General features: G+C 44.0%; 1 protein-coding gene across 1 annotated transcript; it reads right to left on the bottom strand.

Moving 5' to 3' along the window:
- Nucleotides 1-5,389: 5,389 nt before the first annotated feature.
- On the bottom strand, nucleotides 5,390-8,972 carry LOC138977343 (adhesion G protein-coupled receptor L4-like). The gene has a single exon (XM_070350246.1). It carries the CDS (start codon nucleotides 8,902-8,904, stop codon nucleotides 5,836-5,838), a length of 3,069 nt encoding a protein of 1,022 aa, XP_070206347.1. The 5' UTR covers nucleotides 8,905-8,972; the 3' UTR covers nucleotides 5,390-5,835.
- Between the last annotated feature and the right edge of the window lie 261 nt (nucleotides 8,973-9,233).

Below are 9,233 nucleotides of genomic sequence, written 5' to 3'. Positions count from 1 at the left end.
TTATTCAAAGAAAAGAGGAGTTTTTGTGCGAAAGTTTGATCGAATCATATTCACCCAACCAGTCTACCTGCGCAGGCGATCGATTAATGCGCGGTTGCATAGTTCCGTGCAAATCATTCAATTCCGTTAACACTTTTTGTCAGTTTCCATGTTTTGAACTAAAATCAAGTACACAGTTATGTTGTCATTCTGCTGTGGCGGTAAAGGCAGATTGTTCATGTTTTGGTATCGCTCAGGAAATGTTCTTTCCTCGAATGTGACTAGCAGACGAAGTTTTACACCCGTGTTCCAACGTTAAAAACTGTATGAAGGTCAGTTTTCTGGGGCAAAATAGTGTATGAAACCGCTGCATATTCTTTAAGTTGATTAAATATTTGCAATTGATTGCGTGTGATCTGCTTATAAAATGAAATATTGTTGAAAACTGACCGTCGGATTGCAGTCTTGTCGATGCAGCCGAAATCTGGAAGGGGAACTACTCGTGTCGCTAGACAAAATATGAGAGTTACTTTTCCTTGGAATCTTGCTAGCGATAAACGATTGTGCTCGGCAGATCTGAATTCAGAAAACAACCAAACTCATGGATTTTATATTGAGATTCATGTGTTCAAGCCTGTAGTTGCTGGTTTAAATGCGGTATGGTTGTATTGTTTGCTCCAGAAAGGTATATTTTGTACATTAGTGTTCTGAACTTTTGAGTCGCAAAAAGTACATCCACAATGTGTACAGTCTCTACCCATGAACTATCGAGGATTCAGGCCCGTTGTTGGGTAAGTGATTTTGGTTGTTGGGTAAGTTACCGAAAAATAACTAGCCCTACAAGTTTACAGAGAGAAAGAAGCAGAGGGGGGAATAAAATTATATCTCTGACCGTCTGACTGTCCAGGGCTGAGATGCACGACAAAATTGCCATCCAAACGGGAGCCACCCGCAGTGTTGGATTGGTTAAAACTGAAATGTGTTGTGATTTCAACGAATCAGAACCCGCGGTTTTTTCTCTCCCGTTTGGGTGGCACCCTTTATCGGTTCTTGCGCCTCGGCCCTGCTGTCTGTCTCTGTCTTTCTGTAGAGGTTTGCCGCTTGTTTTTCAGTTGTAGCAGTTTGTGCATGGAATTCAGTAATTGTAGTTTTGTGTTTTTTGTCTGTGGAAAACCGAACATTCTAATGCAGTAGCTAGAAGCGCCACATTATGCAGTGTTGTTCCCAGACACAGAAGACAAATAGATCAGTTGGATCTGGATTCAAAATAGAATTATATCGGAAAAAAATGTCTTTGGTGCAAAAACAAGCGACAAAAGACCTGCCTCCCGTATGTCAAAACTATCGGACATTTGACAGTCCTATGGTCAGAACAATGCGTCAAATAAATAAAGTGCATACATTACACAAGACCGAGGCCTTGGAACAAAAGTGAATATGGACCGTTTTGGGCACATTATTGATAACACCCCAATCAAAGTATTAAGCGAGTTTGTTTTACAGCCAACAACTCATTTGTAACAGATATTTGTGAAAGCAGACTTCGTCGAAGAATAATAATTCTTCAGCGTTCGATGATTTGAATAATAACAATGAAACCATTTGAACACTCCGGGTTTCAAGCAAATCTCAAGCTTCAGACGGCCCGCCAAACTTTTTATTCGAACACCAGACATACAATCCAACATCAGATTCGACGAATGAGTATTTTAAGGCTTAACAAAATCGTCATATTTCGTTCCTATAGTTTATGTTTGAATAGAAACTATTTCACTGTTACGAATTAACCTTTGCCGTGCTTCCTGGGTTCACCTGTACCCAGAGACACACTAAAATCATTGTAACTCTGGAACCATTAAAGGTATCGTTTTGAAATTTTAAGTATCTCTCACACACCTAATTTGCTCTCTGTTTGCAAATTTTTAGTGTGTACATGACAAAGCATTAAAATTAATTGATTATGTTAATTGACATAAACACTACCGATTGCGCGGGTTCACACAAACCCATACTTTTAAAGAGTAGTAGTGATTGTAACTATCCCTCTGCCGACGGCGCGGGTACACCCATAATTACCAAAGCGGCGGAACAGTGTCTGTCTGCCTGTTTGTCTCCAAGAGACTCTCTGTCTCTCTGTCTGTCTGTCCGTATCTCTCTGTCTGTATGTCTGTTGTCAGTTGCTCTGTCTGTCTGTCTGTCTATCTGTCTATCCGTCTGACTGTCTGTCTATCTGACTGTCTGTCTCTCTCTCTGTCTGTCTCTCTCTCTGTCTCTCTCTGTCTCTGTCTCTCTCTCTTAGTCTCTCCTCTGTCTCTCTCTCTTAGTCTCTCTCTCTGTCTCTCTTTCTTAGTCTCTCTCTCTCTTTCTTAGTCTCTCTCTCTCTTTTTCTTAGTCTCTCTCTCTCTCTTTCTTAGTCTCTTATGCCACAACCCTCGTAAAATAAAATTTGATTTGATTTGATCTCTCTTTCTTAGTCTCTCTCTCTCTCTCTTTCTTAGTCTCTCTCTCTCTTTTTCTTAGTCTCTCTCTCTCTCTTTCTTAGTCTCTCTCTCTCTCTTTCTTAGTCTCTCTCTCTCTTTCTTAGTCTCTCTCTCTCTTTCTGAGTCTCTCTCTCTCTTTCTTAGTCTCTCTCTCTCTCTCTTTCTTAGTCTCTCTCTCTTTCTTAGTCTTTCTCTCTCTCTCTCTTTCTTAGTCTCTCTCTCTCTTTCTTAGTCTCTCTCTCTTTCTTAGTCTCTCTCTCTTTCTTAGTCTCTCTCTCTCTCTTTCTTAGTCTCTCTCTCTCTCTCTTTCTGAGTCTCTCTCTCTCTTTCTTAGTCTCTCTCTCTCTCTTTCTTAGTCTCTCTCTCTTTCTTAGTCTTTCTCTCTCTCTCTCTTTCTTAGTCTCTCTCTCTTTCTTAGTCTCTCTCTCTTTCTTAGTCTCTCTCTCTCTTTCTTAGTCTCTCTCTCTCTTTCTTAATCTCTCTCTCTCTCTATCTTTCTTAGTCTCTCTCTCTCTCTTTCTTAGTCTTTCTCTCTCTTTCTTAGTCTCTCTCTTTCTTAGTCTCTCTCTCTCTTTCTTAGTCTCTCTCTCTCTTTCTTAGTCTCTCTCTCTCTTTCTTAGTCTCTCTCTCTCTCTCTTTCTTAGTCTCTCTCTCTCTTTCTTAGTCTCTCTCTCTCTCTCTTTCTTAGTCTCTCTCTCTCTCTCTTTCTTAGTCTCTCTCTCTCTTTCTTAGTCTCTTCTTAGTCTCTCTCTCTCTCTTTCTTAGTCTCTCCCTCTCTCTTTCTTAGTCGCTCTCTTTCTTAGTCTCTCTCTCTTTCTTAGTCTCTCTCTCTTTCTTAGTCTCTCTCTCTCTCTCTTTCTTAGTCTCTCTCTCTCTCTTTCTTAGTCTCTCTCTCTCTCTTTCTTGGTCTCTCTCTCTTTCTTAGTCTCTCTCTCTCTTTCTTAGTCACACTCTCTCTCTCTCTTTCTTAGTCTCTCTCTCTCTCTTGCTTAGTCTCTCTCTCTCTTTCTTAGTATCTCTCTCTTTCTTAGTCTCTCTCTCTCCCTCTTTCTTAGTCTCTCTCTCTCTTTCTTAGTCTCTCTCTCTTTCTTAGTCTCTCTCTCTTTCTTAGTCTCTCTCTCTCTCTCTCTCTCTCTTTCTTAGTCTCTCTCCCTCTCTTTCGTAGTCTCTCTCTCTCTCTCTCTCTTTCTTAGTCTCTCTCTCTTTCTTAGTCTCTCTCTCTTTCTTAGTCTCCCTCTCTCTCTTTCTTAGTCTCTCTCTCTCTCTCTCTTTTTTAGTCTCTCTGTCTCTCTCTTTCTTAGTCTCTCTCTCTCTTTCTTAGTCTTTCTCTCTCTCTTTCTTAGTCTCTCTCTCTTTCTTATTCTCTCTCTCTCTCTCTCTTTCTTAGTCTCTCAGTCTCTCTCAGTCTCTCCCTCCCCCTCTCCCTCCCCTGCAAGAAGTCGGTGAAGGGAGAAACTCGATGCACCCACTGAAGTAGCGCTGTGGGTTTCCCTGAACCCACCCCGTCGTTAGAGAAATAAACGGAAAAAACCCTCTTTCAAATGTATGGGTTCAGATAAACCCGCATCGTCGGGCGTGTGTAGTCAAAAGCGGCATCCGGCAAAGGTTAAATGTTGCACTACATACTTGTACGTGTGTGTGTGTGTGTGTGTGTGTGTGTCTGTGTGTGTGTGTGTGTTTGTGTGTGTGTGTGTGTGTGAGAGAGAGAGAGAGAGAGAGAGAGAGAGAGAGAGAGAGAGAGAGAGTCAACATTTTGTTTTTTATGTAGAGGTTACACACCGAGTCTCAGCAGATGTTAAGAATATTTGTGGAAGTTAGCGGATCATGAAATAACATGGAAACATTGGGATACAAACCGTATTTTGGTTATTTTTATCATAAAATAACATGGAATAACATGGAATATAAACCTTATTTTGGTTATCTTTATCGTGAAATAACATGGAATATAAAACCTTATTTTGGTTATCTTCACTCCATTCAATTGTGAACAGTGTCAAGTAGCATTTGGCGTCATCAAACGCTTTCATCTGCGATACTCCAATGTGTCTATGCTTCTGCTAAACGTTTCCTTTGCTGGGTGAGTAGTAAGCCTAGTTCGATCTCAACTTTCTGGAGTTACTGAAGCATGTAGCCACTTATTGCTTTGCTATTTCTTCCTTTCTTGCCTACCATTTTCAAACATCTGTTTTCTTTTCAGCATTATGCGAAACTGTCATAGTCATGATATTGTTAGGGTTGTTGCGTGGCTTCCTTGCGCGTGTGTCATCTTTTTGGTTTCTTTTGGGTTTGTGGAGAAAGCTTGGCCGGTTTGGGGCTTGCCTTGATCTTGTCGGGCTTGGTTATAACTTTTTCGTCTGCTGGATTTTTGTGTCTGCGGAGACTGTTTTATCGGTTTGGGGCTTGCTTTGTTCTTATTCAGCTTTGGCCTCACCCTTGTCGTCTGCCAGTTGCTCTTGTGTCTGTCTAGGCTGCTTCTTTGGTTTAGGGCTTACTTGTCGGTTGCGCCTTTGTTGGTTTAGGGCTTACTTGTCGGTTGCGCCTTTGTTGGTTTAGGGCTTACTTGTCGGTTGCGCCTTTGTTGGTTTAGGGCTTACTTGTCGGTTGCGCCTTTGTTGGTTTAGGGCTTACTTGTCGGTTGCGCCTTTGTTGGTTTAGGGCTTACTTGTCGGTTGCGCCTTTGTTAGTTTCTTTGTTCCTCTGTGTCTGTGCAGGATGCGTGAGAGGTTGAGTACTTAAGCAGTATTGTCTTCTTTAGTTGCACCATTTTCGTGTTCGTGTGTCTGTTTATGCTGTGTTGGCACTTTGGACTTCTTCATGCCTTTAACTGCTCGAGCGAGATTTTCTTTCCATTGGCTGGTCGAGGCATCGCTTCCATCACTTTGCGCACCTTTTCTGAAACATCATTCTGTAGTTGGAAAGCGCTGTGGTATCCTTTTTATGGGAGAAGTCTTCCGAAACTGGGCCTTCAGTCTCGACCCTGTTCTCGCTGCGCTGCTTTCAGCTTCGACTGTATTGGTTTCGTCCTCTGAGACGACAGGCACTGGCTGATTTTCTTTAACCGCATCTGTCGTGACTTCCGTGTCTTGTGGCCAGACTGTTTGAAAAAGACCACGGCTCTGTTCCTGGACCGTGTCCAACTCAAGTCTTTCATCAATTGTCTGCATCTCTGTTTGCGGCAGTTCTCCCTTGGAGATCTCTTGTAAAGTTCCTGCGGAGTCGATGATTGCTGTGACTCCGCTGCTAACACTCTGTGTTCCTGAATCTCCTGGAAGAACTATTGGTTATTTTTTGGATGGACGAAATTTCGTGAAAAGTTTATGTTTGACATCTTCGCGAGAAGGCTCCTGACGCTCGGTCTGTATATCGGAGAGACTTATTCCTGTATGGGCTCGTTTTCCCTCGACAGCTGTGACACGAGTGATGTGATAGAGTTGTGACCCAGAGACCTCATAATCTCTCTCGATTCAGCGCTTGCTATGTTGCCCAAGGACGCCGAATCATCGTTTTCCTCGATGCTGACCTTCCCGTGAGTTGTGTGCTGGTCCGTCATTGTGGGATCTAAGATTGCTGCAGGGTGTTTATCCTTTGAGCCAGTTATTCTGCGTTTGACGAAAGCCTTGAATTTTGATTTTGAGGAATGTTCCACTGCGTGAAATGTGTTGGACTGGTGAGTGATGTTTGTTTCTGAACTCACAGCCGGCATCTCTACTGGGTGGTCAGGCTCGCTGCTTGTTGACCCAACCACGTGTGATAGTAAATATTCTGTTAGAGTTTGTGAGTTCTCTGTGTCGACATTCTCCGTTAATTCACCAACACAAAGCGAACCGCTTGGAACTCCAGGCGTTGCACTCTGCCCTGTGAGTGTTTGGCATGTTACAGGCTTGTTTTTAAAGGGTGATTCTTGTTCTTTCTGACATTCTGTCATTCCCAAACTTTCACCTTTATTTGCCTTGCTTTCCAACAAATTGATTGAGTCACAGTTCACATCCCGTTCAACCATCTCCCAACAACCTATCGGCTGGTAACTCTTATCACTTCCATTACTTTCTGGAGTCAGTGACTGTGGTGATGCTTTCCTATGGAGATCAGCGCCTAGTTCATTACTCAGTGGCTTCTTTATCTGAGGAATTTGAGTTTCTGATGACTCGTCAGTAGCTCGGGTGGTATTGGTAGAATTTACTGGCTCTCCTCCACGAATATGAAATATGGTGGGCACTGACAATACATTCTGCATATCTATGTCTGAGTCCTCTGGCTCTGGAATGTCAACTTTGGTTGCATAGTTCACAGTGTCAACCAACCTCGTCAACAACCTACGAAATAAAGATAGTGGCCTGTGAGGACTTGTATCTGTGTCAAGATCATCGGCTCCAAAACCAAACATTATACCCATCAACCAGCTATACTTACGGACCTTCTTTTGTGTCTCGATCTTGGGTTGACTGCTATGTTCTTCTACCTGTGCTGCCATGACTCCCAACAGGTCAAAGTCGGTGTGTGTTGCACTCGGTGCTCCGAACTTGTTGATCCCATGAAGAGAAACAATCCAGCCCGGCACCCACCTGGTCTTGCCCAGCAGCCTTTGATATTCTGCAATCGCTTTGGCGTTTAGCACACAATACAGCACGAAAATGTAGAACCCTTGAAAGGCGTTGGCAACGATGAAGAGGTAGGCGAAAGCATTGTTAACGTAGCTGAAAATTCCGATGATCCAGAAGATGCCTATGACCACCACCAGCATGGAAACTCCGGTGAGCCAGATCCTCATCTTGAGCAAACATGTGCGGTTCTTAATGGCCCTCGAATAGGCCGCGTGCTTCAGCATGGCGAAGATGGCTATCACTAAAACCAGCGTGTTGAGGAAGAGGATGGCAACGGCCGGGCCCAGGAAGCTCCAGATCAGTCCTCTCTCAGGACTCAGCCAGCAGTACTTGTCCGTTCCGTAGCCCTCGATGCCCACAGACGCAGAGACGAAGACGATGAGCAAGGGGGCTCCATAGGCAACGACGTAGACAGTGGCAGACAGCGTGGCATGCGAGGCGATATTACGGTTGATTATGGGCAGGGCCAGCAGCATGAAGACCAACGTGCCTTCCACCAGCATCCAGAAAAAAGCGCACATGAAGGCGTAGTGTAGCAAGACGGCCACCAAGGCACAGCCCACGTCGTGCTCCACGCGGTCGATGCCGATAATAAAGATGACGTAGCCCGCCTGCAGGCAGCCCATCAGGTTCACGTGTGCCAAACCTCGCGCGTCCCTCAGGCGGGGGAAATAGATGAAGGTGGCCAGTCCTAGCATCAGGCTGACCATGGACAGGGTGATACCGATTTCGGTGAGTATAGTCTGTGTGTTGCCGTTGTCTTCAAAGTAGCGCGGGCTCATGAGAACAGCGAAGGAGGAAAGATGGTTACACTGGCAATGACTGTGACTGGCGTTGAATGAGAGATGCCAGCAGCCTTGCCTCGACCATGTATGTGTGGATGTGTTCCAGAACACACACTGCGCTCTTTCTGATGACTTGATGTTCCTGTGGTGAGCGAAAATTAAGTTCACAGGGTGTGAGAGATTTGGGCGAGGAACGGATACAGACACAATGATGATACAACTCAACAGGGTTACATCCCTTGAAACCGGCAGACTTTCCCTTGACACACTGTGCAAGTCCCTTGCAAAGAATGCGTCTGAAGATTTTAGGAGGAAGAACACAACTGGCACACTTTGATGACCTGTTTTAACAGCAATAAGCTGCAAGCTTTGCCCACTGAGCACAACTAGACTTCTCAGGTGATTATCTTCATCTAATGCTTCAAACTCAACTTGTTGCGTTGACTGCACATGAACATTTGTAGCTTTTACAACGGCGTTTTGACAGATTTCCGTCCGAGCACACCCAACGCACAAATTCGACGCAAGCAACCTTCCACGTGACTCTATGTTTTCAAACACGTTGGAGACAGCAGGGACTGTGGTATCTAGAGAGTTTGTCCATCTACGAGAGTAGCTACATGTCATGTACACATACTTTTGCACACGGTTGGCTACTTCGTACAATGTTTGAATTTGCGTCACTACTGTTTTCAAAACGGCACAGCATGAATTATTGATAGTTGAGGCCCTAGTACACGTGTTTTCCTTCAGCTGCTGGTAATTATTTTCCGTTGAAGTCCTGTGGCGGTTGTTGAGGTCTTGGCGTGTTCCCGAAAGTGTCGGCCAAGATGAATTTGCTATCGTCTGAGTAAATGTCGTGCAAAGCAAGGCTTGACAAAATGCAGCAGAAGGAAGTGAAACACGTGATGAAGATATTCTGTCACTGTACAAATCAAATGTTTTGGTTTGTATGACGTAGTGTAGTCCGGAGTCAGAAAGTGTGCGTTTGACTAAGAAGCTAAGAACTAGAAAACGCAGCACTGAACTTGCCGTGAAGATTTTCCATTCGTACATTGCTCATTCCGAGTGTACACAGACTATGTTCGTGTTGTCTTTTTATTGAATCCACAAGACATCACAGGACTTTGACGTCATTCTGGAAAATGATGCCGAAAACAATGACGCAAATTAACTTCCGCTGTCTTGTACAAGTCTTGGCCTGCCAGAACCTCGTGACGGGAAAGTGCGAGAACACTTTGAGTTCAGGTTTGCCGAGACAATATGCATGAGCAGTACTAATCTCTTGAGGAATAAAAACAGAAGGTCAACTCTTCATCTCTGAGTAAGTTCAGACACCTATTCTTCAATGGTTTAATTAGGACATGTTATCAGAAAATACAAGA

This window comes from Littorina saxatilis, linkage group LG9 (assembly GCF_037325665.1).
Source record: "Littorina saxatilis isolate snail1 linkage group LG9, US_GU_Lsax_2.0, whole genome shotgun sequence".
Classification (NCBI taxonomy): Eukaryota; Metazoa; Mollusca; class Gastropoda; order Littorinimorpha; family Littorinidae; genus Littorina; species Littorina saxatilis.
Note: the sequence above shows the minus strand (reverse complement) of the source record. Positions and strands in the feature narration are given on the sequence as shown.

What these genes read in the sequence shown, in the direction of transcription:
- LOC138977343 (XM_070350246.1), bottom strand. Translation starts at nt 8,904, where the DNA reads ATGTACGAATGGAAAATCTTCACGGCAAGTTCAGTGCTGCGTTTTCTA.